At 35.8% G+C, this 18,381-nt stretch overlaps 1 protein-coding gene across 1 annotated transcript in view; it reads right to left on the bottom strand.

The window, feature by feature from the left end:
* Window positions 1-969: 969 nt before the first annotated feature.
* The window catches only part of PID1 (phosphotyrosine interaction domain containing 1), a 157,234-nt gene continuing 139,822 nt past the window's right edge, over window positions 970-18,381 (bottom strand). Inside the window, exon 3 of the mRNA XM_053709837.1 lies at window positions 970-6,305. Within this exon, the coding sequence (XP_053565812.1) occupies window positions 5,829-6,305 (477 nt within the window). The 3' untranslated portion in view covers window positions 970-5,828. The remainder of the gene's footprint in view (window positions 6,306-18,381) is intronic.

The raw sequence follows: 18,381 nt of genomic DNA, 5'->3' as shown, positions 1-18,381 counted from the left end.
TGGTGTCATCTGACCACAACACTTTCACCCAGTTCGCTTCTGAATCATTCAGATGTTCATTTTCAAGCTTCAGGCGGGCCTGTACATGTGCTTTCTTGATCAGGGGCACCTTGCGGGCGCTGCAGGATTTCAGTCCTTCACAGTGTAGTGTGTTAACAATTGTTTTCTTGCTGACTATGGTCCCAGCTGCCTTGAGATCCTTGACAAGATCCTCCCGTGTAGTTATGGGCTGATTCCTCACCGTTCTTATGGTCATTGAAACTCCACGAGGTGAGATCTTGCATGAAGCCCCAGACCGAGGGAGATTGACAGTTAATTTGTGTTTCTTCCATTCGCGAATAATTGCACCAACTGCTGTCACCTTCTCATCAAGCTGCATGGCGATGGTCTTGTAGCCTATTCCAGCCTTGTGTAGATCTAAAATCTTGTCCCTGACATCCTTTTGGTCTTAGCCATGGTGGAGAGTTTGGAATCCCTTTAAGAGAGTGTTCCTAATCTCAGCTTGTTACCTGTATAAAAGACACCTGGGAGCCAGAAATCTTGCTGATTGATAGGGGATCAAATACTTATTTCACTCATTAAAATGCAAATCAATTTCTAACTTTTTTGAAATGCGTTTTTCTAAAATTATAGACTGATCATTTCTTTGTCAGTGGGCAAACGTACAAAATCAGCAGGGGATTAAATAATTTTTTCCCTCACTGTAGGCAATCTACAATATTTTGCAGGAACACTGAAACAGAATTTACTTTCCGGTCTCTTTAGGTAGCGTGGGATAAGCACCATTTTTATACAAGGGCAAGAAGTGTTTAATGTACTTTGGCTGATTTTTTAAAACTAAATTTGATTGTGGTTCTTTTCTAAGATATTGATTGCTTTGCAGCATAAATACACACACGCTGCATTTGTTAAATACATACACAATCCAACAATGGTAATGAAATCCCAAACAAAGTACGTCTCACACAATTATGGTAAATAGTAGGTCTATATTTTACCTTTTGTAAATAATACATTTTATTATATATGAAAAAGCAGTCATTGACAAATAAAATAGCTCATTTTTGGGTGGGGAAGACATTTTTCCATGTTACACACATATAAGTCATCTAACGTTCCAGCATATAGAACTTTGACACATTCACAGTGACCAATTAAACATTTGGAGAAAAAAACAAAACATACATCATATTAAGGAATATAATTTCATAAAATTGTCTATGTACAGAAGCTTATATATTCTAATGCATCAGACTTTACTTCACGTTTATGGAAGTCTAATTAAAAAAAAAAGTTAAAAAAATGAATGCAATTTTTATTGTAAAGCAAGTGTCAAGCGAGAGTCGCACACAAAAAAAAAATACTGCAACAAAGACATAAAGATGTTAATGGGAGTCTTCAAGTCCTCTATATCAGCCAGCAGTGGATATCTAGTTCCACAATCCAGCTTGCCTTTGTCTAAATTGTTTAGAATGATTCTATTCATTTTTGCTATAAATCTCTGCATGGATTTTCATGCATTCAGATCATTGTTAACGTTTTTTGTGGATGGTCATATATTTAAAGAGACTTTATTGGTTGCATCTAAAAAAAGGGCATTATATATATGCTTATGTGTGTTAACTGTCCACAAATATAGCTATTTAGCCACCTTTTAAACCCACAAATCAGTACACTTTTTGCTGTTGTGAACAAGATAGGTTTAACTTAAAGGGATATTAAAAAGTGCTCCTTTGATTTAACATATTTGTTTTTACCGAAGTAAACTAAAAAAAAAAAAAAAAAAAAAAAGACGATTGTGTAAAAAACAACAAACAATGTACTTGTTTTCTTGCATTATGAGCACTAAGAAATTCTCAGTGTAGTCCCTGCCCCCAGTGTAATATGGGAGCTGACATATTGAAACTTAGGTTACTTTCTGACTGATCTAGGCCTGAGCAAGTCTGACTCCCTGTTATCAGTCTATTCACTTAATAGTAACCAGTCTAGAAGTTTTCTGACATCAGGCTAAGATAAACCTTTCTGCAGAAGCCCCTCCTCCTTGTAAGGATGTGACAAGAAGTAAAGGACACTGCACAAATGTAGAGGAAAAAATAAAGAAAAGTTAAAATCCATTTCAATAGATGAATAATACATATTGCAATTATTTCTATTAAGTATAAGACACAGCTTAGTGCTTTTTTTCTTACAACAATGAAACATCCCTTTAAAGTGACATAAATAGTGCAAAACAAAAAAATTTTGTTGCACCATTGTTTGTATGTAACTATATTTAACCCCAGAGCAGCAACAAACTACTAGAAACTAGCTGAAAACATTAGCTAATGACAAGAGACATATACGTGTAGTAACAAATGACCAGCTAGCTCCCAGTAGTGCATTGCTTCTCATGAGCCTACTAAGGTATGCAAAGAGAACAAAGTAAACTGAACAGTCTCTTACGCTATATCTGTACCATGAACAACTTATCAAATGTTTTACAGTGCGCCACTAATCAAAAAGTTTGATAACCACTGCTTTAACCTTTTATTTTTATTATCATCATCATCATCATCATCATCATCATCATCATCAGGTATTTGTAGAGCGCCAACAGATTCCGCAGCGCCAACCTTTCCATTTTAACACATTTAAATAGAGCTCTGTCATATAATTATTATTTATGTTTTAAGTATAATATTCCTTTAAATCTAATGGTCTGACAGGAATTTAAAGGGACAGTAAACACCAGAATTTTTGTTGTTTAAAAAGGTAGATAATCCCTCTATTACCCATTCCCCAATTTTGCATAACCAACAGTTATAATAATATACTTTTTACCTCTGTGATTACCTTGTATCTATGCCTCTGCAAACTGCCCCCTTATTTCAGTTCTTTTGACAGACATGCATTTTTAGCCAATTAGTGCTTGCTCTTAGGAGCTTCACGTGCCGGAGCTCAATGTTATCTATATGAAACACATGAACTAACGCCCTCTAGTGGTGAAAAACTGTCAAAATGCTTTCCGATTAGAGGCAGTCTTCAAGGTCTAAGAAATTAGCACATGAACCTTCTAGATTTAGCTTTCAACTAAAAATACCAAGAGAACAAAGCAAAATTGGTAATAAAGGTAAATTGGAAAGTTGTTTAAAATTACATGCCCTATTTAAATTATGAACTATTTTTTGTGACTTTACTGTCCCTTTAAGGAAATTGCTCTTTTTTTTGTGTGCGTTTTAAAAAAAAAAAAAAAAAATATATATATATATATATATATATATATATATATATCTTTATATTTTTGCCACTAACTTACCTGATACAGAATGATTAGAGAGGTTTGAACAAACGCTATTTGGCGATCGATGGGATACAAAGAAAAAAAAATATTCTTGTGGACAAGATGGAGCTTACAACTCCTAGTTGGACAGCCCTGTTCTTACTGATGGCAACAGATGCTAGAAGTGTAACCTTACTGGATGATGACTACATTAAGAAATTTGTGAACAATTAACAAGTTAGCACTGCAGTATGACAGGCAGGCTGAACGTATTTTGCACTATTGCTGTACAGTATCCAAAGATCTTCAATTCCATTTATCAGGACCTATTAACAGGCCTGAGGTATCTTACGGTACTGGTGATATAACCACCTGTTTAGAACATTGTGGTTAAATAACCTACAAGGTGTTTTAATTATGCCTAATAAACCATGGATTTTATTTCATACAAGCTGGATCCTGCCTTCTTTGTGACTTTAAATAACCTATTTACATCCAAGATAATCCTACAAATATGCCCTGTTATTGGGTTCTAAGGGTTGAAGTTGAAGACCCCCATTAAAAGAGTGTTACACTTTTTTTTTTTAACCGTTGACACACTATGTAATCACCCTACAAACATAAGTACTGGTATCTCAGAGAACTGGAACGTTTAATTCAAAATGGAAGAAGTCTAACGGAATAACACAGCAATTGTAAAATTGATCCAGTTTTTGTTCACTAAATATATTAACGGAGGCTTAAGATATTACACATGGGAAAAGTTCTCACAAAGCTGAAACTGCTAGATAGCAGGCAATAGCTTTATTTCTGCACCTTATATACACAGATTAATACTAGATTACACGTGTCTCTTCTACCAAATTGTCAAAATGCTCTGTGAACTTTTAATTTAACCATTTCACATCATTATGTCTCCAAATCAGTAACTAGTAAATTAGCTACCAATAAAAAAATAAAATAATATATATATATATATATTTATTTATATTTGGAATATATATGTTACGGGTAAAGTAAGATATCTGGGTAATCCTAGGATTACCCGGGTAAAACTGACATTACCCAAGTGGCTGTGGGTAAAGCCTAATATACTGTAATTCCCCAATCTACACTATTTCTTTTGCCTCTGCCTGGGGGGTTCAAGGTAGGCGCCCCACAGAACCTCTGACATCCACCCACAAGTGAACCTTGGGGAATGAGGTTTATTAGGGGGGACCTTGCCCCCTTTGAACACCCCATGCGGAGGCCATAAAGATAGTGAAGATGGGGGAAATTACAGTGCATTGTGTATATGTTTGATGCAGTGACTCGAAGCGCATGCACTCTGAGGGGATTTTTGATCTTACATCGGGCTTTACCCACAGTCACTTGGGTAATAACCGTTTTACCCGGGTAATCCTAGGATAACCATATTTGTGACTTTATCAATAATATATATAGTCCAGAGCAAAATTATGAAGTTAAAGTGAAGGTACAAATACACTGATACACATTTCCTATTGCTTTATTTTTGTTATTATTGAGATCATGGCATTTTACATGCATGATGGGACTTGAAACATGTCTAAAAGAGTACATTGTATAAATCCTGGCTCTGACAATGAAAAGTGGCAGGAGGACTTGGCATGGCAATGTACAATTTTATAAGAAAAGGAAGTCCTATTCATAAAAAGCTTCCAGACAGAGAGTATGACACAGACAGGGACTGATAACTGCTTACGGCAATAAAGCATGTCAAGGTTTAAGAGGGTTTTACAATTGGTGGTAAAATGACAAATCTGTTTATAGTCTTCTAGTACAGGGTTTAAGTCTTGGATTCATCTGATGAAGGTTTATGCTGTGAAAGATCAATTTCAGGCTGTGCACGTGGTTTATTTCTGGATGGATATATGACCACCAGCTCAATGTTACTTCAGTACTAAAGGTTTGAAGTTATTTCAGGGGATGGAAATTACTTCATACTAATATGCTATACAACAATATTTAACTAAAGCCTTTGTACACAGCAAAGATACCTGTTGCCAAAACCTGCCAGGATTATTAAGTATAAACAAAGGTAGATAAGTGGTTGCATGTATGATAAAAAAAACTGATAAAATGGGTAAAATAAAAATATATACTATATATACTGTGTAAATAAAAATAGGCTTCTGAACTGTTTAAAAGAGCATTTTTTGTTTCTTTTTCTTTTTCCTTTTAATAAGAGGTTTGCTCCTGAATCTGTGCTGAATATAGGAGATTGTTGTTCAATCTAAAATACTCATCCACTCATTCTGGAATGGCAACGGATCAATGGATTTCCAAGTCAACTTAACAGAGTAAACCTTTAAAACAGTCAAGCTCCAATTAAAGGCATTAACGAATACATGAGAAAGTGTTGTCACATTTTTTGGGAAAGCAGCATTGTAACAGACACTTCAAAAGTTCCACCTCTATGGGTGCTGCGTTGCTCTGTAGGAAGCTAGCCAGTTATCGTTCTGTGGTTACATTCCCAATACAGACCGGTCACCAGCTGCTGCTGCTCCAGACTGTTGATGCCTTATTCGGGAACCGGAAGTGAGTAGTTTCAGCCATCATCAGACTCAAATCCTTGAGATACTTCCTCAGAGGAACTGTCTTTGTGGATTCTGCCGTCACTCTTCATGCTATGGAAGGTTTTCTTGAAGGCCACCATCATGGCATGTGCCAGCTTCTTGGCCTCTATCTTACTCTCACACTCTACTGCATGACAATCCATTTGGAAGCTCAGATCATCATTTATTTCCCTATACACCCATGCAAAAATATTGGGGCTCACATTATGATCCGCGGTGCAGTAGGCAATTCTAGCCACTTGGAATGTGTCCATGTGGACAGTGGCTTCACCTTTGTGGTCTTGATGATGGAGTCGTACCTGGAAGGGGCGGATTTCAAGGAGAGCATTAGAGGGGAAAATGTCTTCGCGAGTCAACGTGTGCTTCTTCCATAACTCAATCACTGCCCGTTCTGTGCACCCAGATGTAAACTGAAGTCCATTGGTGGAAACTTTGCCCAGATATATGACCTTAAAAATAAAAATGTACATCAGTTCAATGTCTTCTACATATACAGTGAGTTATTTACTGCATAGCTTGAACAGCTTATAACATTTTTTGCCAACTTGATTATAAATTATAAAATGCTTGTCAAGAACACAATAATTTCACTGATCTGTAAAGGTGCACCAGTTCTGTCTCAACGCACAAGAATATTTGCATTCCAAGAAGGCAGCACCCAGAAACAGTTTAATTTATTAAGACGCTTAATATTGATGCTTTTTAATATTTTGCTTTTAAATAGTTGCAGTAACCCACATTTTTGCATTTCATTATATACAGTATATATACAGTATATATATATATATATATATATATATATATATATATATATATATATACACACATATATATATATATATATATATATATATATATATATACATACACACACATACACACACAGGGATACTTAGTAATTTTTGTTGCATCTAAAAAAGGGCATTTTAAAACATTTTACAGTTAAAAATACATTGTTGTTATATTTGTGGATATGGTTTTACTGTTTCAGTAAACAAAACGTTCCTAGGGATGAGTTGTGCACAGAAAATAAACAGCTTTTGATTTTGAGTTTTTCTTGCAATAAATAAATAAATATAGCTAAACATTCCTAAATAGTGCTCTTTCATATACATTTCAGCTTTTTTTGTTGTTTTTGCGATTTAATATCCGTCAATTAAATGCCTCTGGCTTGCGTCTGTTGGCAAGAGTAGAGTGTCAGTGATGTTCTGTATATGTCTCCCGTGCTCTGCCAAAAAAAGAGAGTTACAGCATCTGGTAATATATATCATTTTAGGTGCAAATATTCCCCTAACTGAATAGATAAAAGAGACCTTGCAAATTTTAGCATTTCATATTTCTTTCATTTTTGAAGCAAACAAAGGGACACACAGGATTCTAGAATATATATATATATATTGTGGACATCACAATGATCCTTTAACAAGGAAAATAAATATTGAATATTATTCTGATTACATTAAATCCTGTGAGTGCCCTCCATTCTTTGGACATAATTATTTCTTGAGGATAGCACCCGGGTTGTGAACACATTGCTGTGGATGGAGTGCTAGGCTACCGGCTACACACATTTTATATATATATATATATATACACATACACACACACACACGCACACACACACACATACATACAAACACACACATACATACACACATATTCTGAAACATAATAAAATTGAAATGAACTAAGATCAAGTATTACATCTCATTTGTTAATCTTTAAAGTATAATCTTGATACCTAATTGCAATTAAAGGACCAGTAGAATTGCATAATCAAAAAACGTGCATATAAAACAATGCAAAAACATTTAGTTTAAAAGTAGTAGATTTTTTTTCCTGACAAATTTCAGTGAGTTCAATTTTCCTTTCCACTACATGTGACAGCTATCAGCCAATCACAAAATGCACATACGTATATACTGTGAATTCTTGTACATGCTCAGTAGGAGCTGTTGCCTCAGATAGTGTGTATATAAAAAGACTGTGCACATGTAGATAATAGCAGTGAATTGAAAAGTTGCTAAAACATTTTGAGCTATATCTGAATCGTGAAAGTTTTATTATGACTTTAATGTTCCTTAAATCACTGATTTCAGATAACTTACAGAAAAAAACACTAGCCAATAAAATATAAAAGCATTACAATTACATTTAGATTAAACTGCAAAAGCAATAGGCCCCATTTTACATGTAATCATTGTAATTCTTGTGCAGCGCCCCCTCTTGAATAAGTAAGCCTGCTTCCGCTACTTAATAAATAGAGCACAAGATCTCTTCAAAGACAAATAAAAAACAAAATGTATGCTTACCTGATAAATGTATTTCTTTCCAGGCATGGAGAGTCCATAAAACATTCTAATTACTAGTGGGATTGTCACTCCTGGCCAGCAAAGAGCACCCCAGCAGAGCTGTTAAAAAGCCCCGAGACAGATGGTCTTGTGAAACCCACCATGAACGTGAGATTCTTGTTGGGGAATCCAAATTATCTTCTGCAAGAGATCTGAGTAGTCCCCATTCCATTGACTGAGCATGCATAGCTGCAGAGGTCTCAGATGGAACCAAGCAAAAGGAATGATGTCCATGGAGGCAACCATCAGTCCAATCATTTCCATGCATTTAGCCACAGATGGATGAATAGCAAACTGGAGAGAAAAGCAATAAATATGAAGCTTGGATTTTCTGACGTGAGTCAGAAAAATCTTCATTGACAGGGAATCTATGATTGTTCCCAAGAAACAAACCCTTGTATCTAGAACAAGGGAACGAAGAATAGACAAAAACATCTCGGTATGAGATCTTGCTAGATGAAAAGATCGCGCTTGAACTAGAATGTTGTCAATACATCAAATACCCTGGGACCTCACCACTGCCAGAAGAGCCCCCAGAACCTTTGTAAAAAATTTGGGAGCTGTAGCAAGGCCAAAAGGAAGAGCAACAAACTGGAAATATTTGTCCTGGAAGGAAAACTTTAGATATTGGTAATGATCCCTGTGAATAGGAACATGGAGATATGCGTCCTTCAGATCTATGGTTGTCATGAACTGACCCTTTTGGACCAAAGGAAGAATAGAATGGATGGTCTCCATCTTGAAGGACGGAATCCTGAGGAATTGATTGTCCCATTCTGGACCTAAAATGTCTCAAAAAGTGCCCTCCTTCTTGGAAACTACAAATAGATTTGAATAGAATCCTAGACCCTGTTCCTCTAGACTAGAGGAACTGGAACAATCACTCCCATGGATGATAGGTCCTTTACACAGTTTAAGAAGGCCTCTCTCTTTATCTGATTCACAGATAACCTTGACAGGTGGAACCTGCCTTTGGGTGGACAAGATTTGAATACTATTCTGTAACCGTGGGATACTATATCTATGGCCCAAGGATCTGGAACAACACGTATCCAAGCCTGGTGAAAAAAGAAAGCCTGATTTAGAATCAACAGAAGGCTTCTTAGCTTGCTTCCCCCTAATCCAAGGTTGACTGGACCTTCAAGAAGAATTGGATTAATCCGACTTGGAAGAGGAAGACTTCTGTCCCTTAAAGTTACGAAAGGAACGGAAATTAGAATTCTGGTGACCCTTAGGTCTATTCTTTTTATCCTGAGGTAGGAAAGAACCCTTTCCACCTGTAATGTTAGAAATAATTTCTGCCAGACCTGGTACAAACAAGGGATAACCCTTATAAGGCAGAGATAAAAGCTTGGACTTGGATGTAACATCTGCAGACCAAGATTTTAACCAGAGAGCTCTGCGAGCTAAAATAGTAAAACCAGGAATCTTAGCACCTAACCCAAGAACTTGCATGTTGGCATCACAAATAAAGGTATTAGCTAGCTTGAGAGCCTTGATCCTATCTTGGATCTCCTCTATAGTAGTTTCTTCTAGGATAAGATTAAATAAATCATCACACCAATAAGATGCTGCCCCCGCAACTGTAGCAATACTAGCAACAGGTTGCAACTGTAATCCCTGATGAATGTACATCTTCTTCAAAAAAGCCTCAAGCTTCTTATCCATTGGATCTTTGAAAGAACAACTATCTTCAATAGGAATAGTAGTTCTCTTAGCCAGAGTAGAGATAGCTCCCTCTACTTTGGGCACCGTGCGCCACGAGTAACGAATAGAGTCAGCAACAGGAATCATCTTTTTAAAAACAGGGGACGGGGAAAAGGAATCCCTGGTTTATCCCATTCCTGAGTTATAATATCTGTCATACGGTCTGGAACTGGAAATACTTCCACAGATGAGGGTACATCATATACCCTATTAAGCTTACTAGACCTCTTAGGATTCTCCGCAACAGATTCAGATTCTTCCAAATTAGCAAGAACCTCCTTCAAAAAAACTCGGTGTTCTAACTTAAATCTGAAATTAATCTCCTCTGAATCTGCAGAATTTGTCACTACAGTATCAGAATCTGAAAATTCCCCCTCAGAAGCCACTGAAGAATCATCCTCATAAGATAATTGAGACAAACTGACTAACGCAGCTTTAGTGGAGTCAGCCTTACTAACATCAATATGTTTAGATTGCCTCTTACGTTTACCAGAAATCTTTGGAAAAGCTGATAAAGCTGCAGAAACAGCAGAAATAATCTGTGCAGCAAAATCACCAGGTAACCCCCCCAGGAGTTTGAGAGGAACCGCAGGGCACTGCATGTGAAGCTTGGGAAGCTTGAGAGGAAAGCTGAGGCGTAGCTAGGATAACACTATCCTGAGAGACAGGAGGCTCAGGGAGAGACATCTTATCTTTAAACTTTAAAGTTTTATTTAAACATGAATAGTAAAACTGTACAGGAGGAATTATCTTAGCCTCCAAACACAATAAGCATTTTTCAAATGAATGAACTTCAGTAATAGTGTCCATAATTTGGTATCAGTTCACAATTAACAAAAAAAAATTAAATGCCAAATTAAGCTTATTTATATGAGGCAAAAAACATAAATAAGCACTTAAAACCCTCAGTTGCTATCCCACTAGCACAGAAAACCGGACACACCCACTAGCAAAAAACACCTCCTTGTTACCGGAACAGCCCAAATCCACTTGCCACTGTAGAAAGAAGAAAATGCAGCCTCCACACTCGCAGCGGCAAACTCTGATCTGAACAGAGAAGCGAAAACCGGAAGTGTCAAACAAAAACGGCACAAAAACCAACAGCAGCACAGCAAAATGCTGAGCTGAAAAGTGATTGCAACAAGTAAGAAATAAAACAAACACCTGTCAAACATTTCATACACTCTCCCATCTCTGAGCCCCCAATAAAAAAATGATGACTCTTTTCACATAAAAGCAGTGGCCCTAAAACAGATTCAAATACTTTCCACAAGGAATTAACCCCTTTAGTGCCGGTACCTTCAAACCTAGAAGGGAAAGCACTTACCTGTGGATCCTGCTCAGTCAGGCAGGAGATGTTTTCTGAGGTGTGGCAGCTTCACCATATCTACCAGGGACCTATAGAAAAGAAAGAACAGAGTAACCAACTCTGGCTTTCTATAATAGGGGTAGCAATAATGTTAGACGTTTAAGCAAAGACCACCTCACTGTTTTTCTAACTGCTAATAGTCACCATTACTCTTACTAAAGAGATTGACATGGACACAGCATAGCCCCTATCCTTGCTTGCAGGGAAAAGCACCCATTAATAGGATTAAAATCTTCAGACACCATCTTCTCCATCCTCCCGTGATCAAGGCAAAGAGAATGACTGGGGGTTATAGTTAAGGGAAGTGATATTTAACAGCTCTGCTGGGGTGCTCTTTGCCTCCTCCTGATGACAAGAAGTGAACAGCCCACTAGTAATTAGAATGTTTTGTGGACTCTCCATGCCATAGGAAAGAAAAGGCAACATAGTTCAAATGCTAAAGTATGCTATTTGCAGGCCTACCAAAAGAGTGTTACTGTAATTTAAAGGGATAGGAAAGTCAAAATTTAAATTTTAAGAATCAGATAGAGCATGTCATTTTAAGACACTTTTAAAATCACCTCTATTTTTAAATGTGCTTTTTTCTCTTGGTTTCCATTGTTGAAAATATATACAGAAATATCCTACACTAATGGGAGCTAGCTGGTGATTGATGCCTGCATACATTTGCCTCTTGTGATTGGCTAACTAGATGTGTTCAGCTAGCTGCCAGTACAAGAGAATGAAGCATATTTGATAATAAAAGTACATTTGAAAGTTGTTTAAAATTCAATGTTCTATCCAAAAATTGAACAGCCAACTGGTGCGTGCGCATGTGTGTGTGTGCATGTAAATATATATATATATATATATATATATTATTGTTTTTGAGCCTCCAGATTTTATGTGTGTAAAATAATTTGCAACATCCCTGGCTCCTCGGCTTTGTTAAGCCCTGTATCTGTATTTATTATAAATGTTTACTCACATTCATTTGCTATAACCCATCTTCAAGCTGTCAGTGTTTGGTAGAGAAAATGAAAGAGTACAAATTGTTTGTCGCTTACACAAGGCTCCACTGAAATTAAATGTGTCTCTAGAATGGCCGGTCCTCAATTGATCCTGACAATGAAATAAAAACTGAAGCTGAAGATGTTATTAAGTAAAACAAATTTCAGACATTAGGTCACTTTCCACAGCTCATTTGCTGCTCTGGTAAATAAACGCCTGCAGTCTGGGACAGTTTGTAATGTTCTTCAGAACTAATATCCAGCAAACACTGAAAAATCACCCTGTGCAAGTTCGCCTCAAATACCTCCTGGCAACCAAGCGGTTAAAGCAGTTGTGTTATTTGGCCAAAGTAGAAGAGATCAAAACTCAGCTCTACACAAAGAGAAACCAAAACATCTGTATTGAACTCCTGCTGAGCAAAAACATTGGATCTAATTTTGCATTCCAAAGCCCAAATCACTTAAATACTCTTCACAGTTAACCTTATGTGTGCAAACGTTTCCTGTAGCACACTCTACAATTTGTCCATATTCACAAAGGATTTTATGTAGTATTGTCAGAGAATATAAAAAAGAAAACACACAAAGTATATCCTATCATGTCACTGAGGGAATTAATTGTTCTCAGGTTTTCAATAAAACGTTTTCAGTCTCTATCAGGGAACTAGGATAGAGACATACACTAACATGCACATACACTATATATATATATATATATATATATATATATATATATACACACACATACACATATATATATATATATATATATATATACACACACATACATACATACATACATATATATATATATACACACAGGTAGCCCTCTGTTTACGCCAGGGTTAGGTTCCAGAAGGAATGGTTGTAAATCGAAACCGTTGTAAATTGAAACCCAGTTTATAATGTAAGTCAATGGGAAGTGAGGGAGATAGGTTCCAGGCCCCTCTCAAAATTGTCATAATAAAACCTAATACATTGTTTTAAAAGCTTTGAAATGAAAACTTTAAATGCTAAACATCATTATAAACCTAATAAAATAATCACACAACACAGAATATATAATTAAGCTAAGTTAAATGAACAAAAACATTTGCTAAACAGCATTATAAAGATAATAAAATAATCACACAACACAGACTTCACTTGCATTTTTCTGCAAACAGTTCTTTCTATGCATTCCAACCTGGACTGATTTATAGACAGGAAAATCTTGTTTCTTTGCTCGATAGCTCAGGTCTGGTTAAACTGATTAATTTCAGCTTGCTTGGCTTTGCTGCAACACAAGCGGACAGCTCCACCTACTGGCTATTTTAATAAATGCACTGCTTCTCAATGCTTTTCAATAGCAGTCACATGACTAGAAAAAAAGGTTGTTATTCTGAAACGGTGTAAATTGAACCGTTGTAAAACGAGGGCCACCTGTATATATATATATATATATATATATATATATACATACATACATATATACATATATACAGGTAGCCCTCAGTTTACGCCGGGGTTAGGTTCCAGAAGGAATGGTTGTAAATCGAAAACATTTTTAAAGCTTTGAAATGAAGACTTTAAATGCTAAAGCATTATAAACCTAATAAAGTAATCACACAACACAGAATATATAATTAAACTAAGTTAAATGAACAAAAACATTTGCTAAACAGCATTATAGACCTCATAAAATAATCACACAACACAGACTTCACTTGCATTTTTCTGCAAACAGTTCTTTCTATGCATTCCAATCTGGACTGATTTATAGACAGGAAGATCTTGTTCCTTTGAAATCTGCTTGATAGCTCAGGTCTGGTTAAACTGATTAATTTCAGCTTGCTTGGTTTTGCTGCAACACAAGCGGACAGCTCCACCTACTGGCTATTTTAATAAATGCACTGCTTCTCAATGCTTTTCAATAGCAGTCACATGACTGGAAAAAAAGGTTGTTATTCTGAAACGGTGTAAATTGAACCGTTGTAAAACGAGGGCCACCTGTATATACACATACATACATATATATATACATATATATATATATATATATATGTATATGTATATGTATATGTATATATATACATATATATATATATATATATATATACACATACACACACACATATAAATGTTTCTTTAAAGTTTTTCAAATTTTTTTCATTGAAAAAAATATCTAAACTTATTTTTTTTAAACTTTGACCTATTTTGCAACAAGCCATCTGCACTATCAAGTTGCACAAAAACAGCTGTATTTTGTCCAGCCAATCAAGACATGCGCTACCATAACAACGCTTTCAACAGAGAGTAGAAGCCAATGTGAGTCAGAAGAAAAGTACAACACTTATATTGTAACATGTAAGACTTCTAATCAGCCCTTTATATGCTACGTTAATGAAAATGTGCTTAAATGGACATTGTATTCAATGATTTCCTAATCATAATGTATAGGAGAGAGCAGCAGTTTAAAAAAAAAATGGTAATTTTTGTATGGGAAAAAAAATGGTTGAGATGGTAATATAAAATGATATATCGTATATATAAAAACACAACTCTGCAATATAGTTTATTTATTTTGTCGCCTTTTTCTGCAATTTTATTCTGAAATTGGGAACTTTTATGTTCCTGTTAGACATGGAAGTGCAGAACACTGTTATATTCCGCACAGCCATTGGCTGCACACTCTAGTGACCTATTTATAACAGTCCCTAATTGGCCACAGAGAAGGTAACCTAAGTTACAACATGGCAGCTCCCACTGTTTTAAAGACACTAAATATTGACAAAAGAATTGTAAAGTTTTAAACAGCTAATTAAACTTTAAAAAATACATCTACGTGTTAATCTCAGACTAATCTTTTCTTTGAATGCTTCATTCTATTTAGCATTTATTTATTGTTTAATGTGCCTTTAAGTAAAAGCTGTACTAACAATAATTACATCTAATAGCTAGATAGATGCAGCTTTCTGGTTGAACGGGATGACTCCCACAGAAAAGGGTTTATTCAGCACAGGAATATAATCTAAATGGATATATAAATGTAAATATAAACTTCTCTGATGTGATGGAGCATCTTATGAATGCACTATTGCTTGCATATAACTATGTGTTCAACCACAGCCAAGGGATTAAACACATAGTGAAAGTCAGCTCCGGAGCAGCAATGCATTACTGAGACCTAGCTGAACATATCTGGTGAACCAATGGCAAGAGGCATAAATGCGTAGCCACCAATCACCAGCTAACTCTCAGCAGTGCATTTCTGCTTCTAAGCCTAACTAGCTATGTGTTTCAACAAAGGATACAAAGAGAATGAAGTAAATAACACCACCACAAGTAAACTAAATAGTCTCTTAAAGTTGTATGCTCTATCTGAAGTATGAAAGTGTCATTTTGACTTTCAAGTACTTATAAAAATAGAAGTAAAAAATAAAGCACATTTTGAAATATAATTCTTTTAGTTAGAAAAACAAAGAAAAAAACAAAAACCATCTTGAGTCACCCCTTGACATTTTAGTTAGAAATGTCCTCATTTAAAAGCAAACGAGGGCTACTAATAAATGTTTACTGCACTGCAGATCGACCCGTACCTTTGTGCACTGGTGAAACCATCTAATTGATCTTTGGAAAAGCTAAGAACAGAACAAATTATTTTTTCATATGTTTAAAAAGAGAAACAAGATGAGGACTTTATAAATGTTTTCACATCTTGATGTGCTGGGATGGGAGCGAGGTTGTCAGCAAATAAATACCACTGTGGTTTAACTCACTGCTAACACGCTGGCTCCTATATCAGTATATATTACTAGAATCCCGAAGTCCCTAAAGCAACAAACGTATTCTCAGCTGTGAAGAGCAGTTCAAAATTGTGTTAAAGGGACATTGTAAAAAAAACAAACCAAGATATAACTCATCTGAGCAGGTGATATTTGTATCACTGACTCACTAACTACACATTATTATGTAATTCCAAACCCTTTGGAAGGGTCCCAAGCAGGAAACTGCTGGTTATTGGTGAGCACATGCAGCTTCTGATTGGCTCTCTAGCCTTTTTCTGTTCATGAGTTGTACTGTTTGCAGCTCGCATTTGAAACTTTAACTATGTGTTTAACTTATTTGCAGGGGGGCAAAACTAACAAAAAAAACCCCCTAACACATAGGGATTGTAATAAAATAATTAAATACTATAACAAATTATAGAAAATAATTTTTTCATCAGAATGTCTTTCTTAAATATAATATCATATGAAAGAAAGACCGGAAAGCATTAGTATTATATTTTATATTAAATTGTTTGCGCATAACAGATCAGAAACTGAACAATAGCATTAAAACATGCATGGTCACAAACCCCATAGTTTTTTTTTATTTTATGATTGCGATAGTGCATGCTTATTAAACAACTTTCTCATTTATTTACATTATCTAATTATCTTCATTCTCTTGGTATCTTTTTTGAATAGCAGGGATGTAAGCTCAGGAGTGTACAAGTGTCTGGAGCTCTATGTCTCAGCACTATTTCCTGCTATGTAGTGCTCCAGATGCCTGCCTAGGCAGCTCTTCAACAAAGAATAACAGATTTGAGAACAGAAGCAAAATAGAAACTTTTTAAAAATGGCATATCCCTTTAAAGGGACAGTATACACTCATTTCCATATAACTGCATGTAATAGACACTACTATAAAGAATAAGATGCACAGATACTGATATAAAAATCCAGTATAAAACTGTTTAAAAACTTACTTAGAAGCTGTCAGTTGAAAAGGTAGCTGGAAAGCCCACTGCAAGTGGCAAATAAGACACTCCCCCCCTCCCCCTTCTTTTGCATATGAAACGACCCTTTACACAAACAGCAGCAAGCTGGAGAAGGTAGCTGACGGTATTCACGTAAAACTTTGGGGCTTGGTTAGGAGTCTGAAAATCAGAGCAATGTTATTTAAAAATAAGCAAAACTATACATTTATTTTTTTAAAAAAACTTTATGGGCTATATAAATAGATCATCTACAAAACATTTATGCAAAGAAAAAATGTGTATAATGTCCCTTTAAGCAATCAGGGAGTGTTACTGAGTAGACAAAGATAGCTAAGGTTATTATATTATTTAATGTTTGCTGTCTCATACCTGATCATCTCTGCTGAAGCCAATTAGGGTGTAATATATATGCGGCAAGGATAGGTTTGTGAGGCCTATCGTGTTCTTCCAGTGGTCAGAACTTTTTGAAATGTTAGGATTTACCAGTGCAACAAATAAAAGGAACTTTTAGTCATAAAGAATAAAATACTTCATGCTGAGAGTTCCTTTATTTTCCTGCAGCGTAAGCTGCTCTGAGCTCCTCAGGCCTCCCACAGCAGAACGCTATTTTATCAGTGAGGTGATGTTAGCCAATAGCGTGCTAGCAGCATAATGCCAACTGGGTTGCACGACTATTGGCTAAGAGGTAGAAAACGTCACCTCATTGATTAAATAGCATTCTGCCATGGGAGGCCACAGGCGCTCAGAGCAGCATACGCTGCAGGCAAACGCTAGGATTTACGATCACTTTAAAATTAAAATTTTACTACAAATAAATAAGTAAAAGTAAAAACTAAATGGACTGGATAGAGAATGACATTTTAAACCACTTTCCATTTTACTACTTTCTCTTGTTATCCTTTATTAAAGAGTAATCCTAGGTGAGCTCAGAAGCGTGCACATGTCTTTAGCCTTCTGACAGCAGTGTTTGCAACAATGTTTATAGCAATATTATACATAATATACTGCTATAGACACATCCACACTACTGAGCTCCTATCAGCCAATCTACTCTTTACTCTTAACAGAGGATATCAAAAGAACAAGGCAAATTTGAAAATAAAACTATTGGAAAATTGTTTAAAATCACATGCTCTATCTGAATCATGAAAGGTTTAAGTACTAAAGGTACATTTCTAATATAAAATAACATGATCTTTGCCCTGTAATGTTTGCATTACCAACCCTAGATTACTGTGTGTTGGTTACACACATAGCAAAAGTCCCATCCAGGAGCCGCAAGCATAGGAGATCTCACGTTGGAAACCGCTTATGAGTCAATCAGTAGAGGCAGATGCACAACGCCTTTGTGGGGGTTAAACACAT

The sequence above is a fragment of the Bombina bombina genome, chromosome 4 (assembly GCF_027579735.1).
Source record: "Bombina bombina isolate aBomBom1 chromosome 4, aBomBom1.pri, whole genome shotgun sequence".
Taxonomy (NCBI): Eukaryota; Metazoa; Chordata; class Amphibia; order Anura; family Bombinatoridae; genus Bombina; species Bombina bombina.
This window is presented reverse-complemented; position numbering and strand designations above follow the sequence as displayed.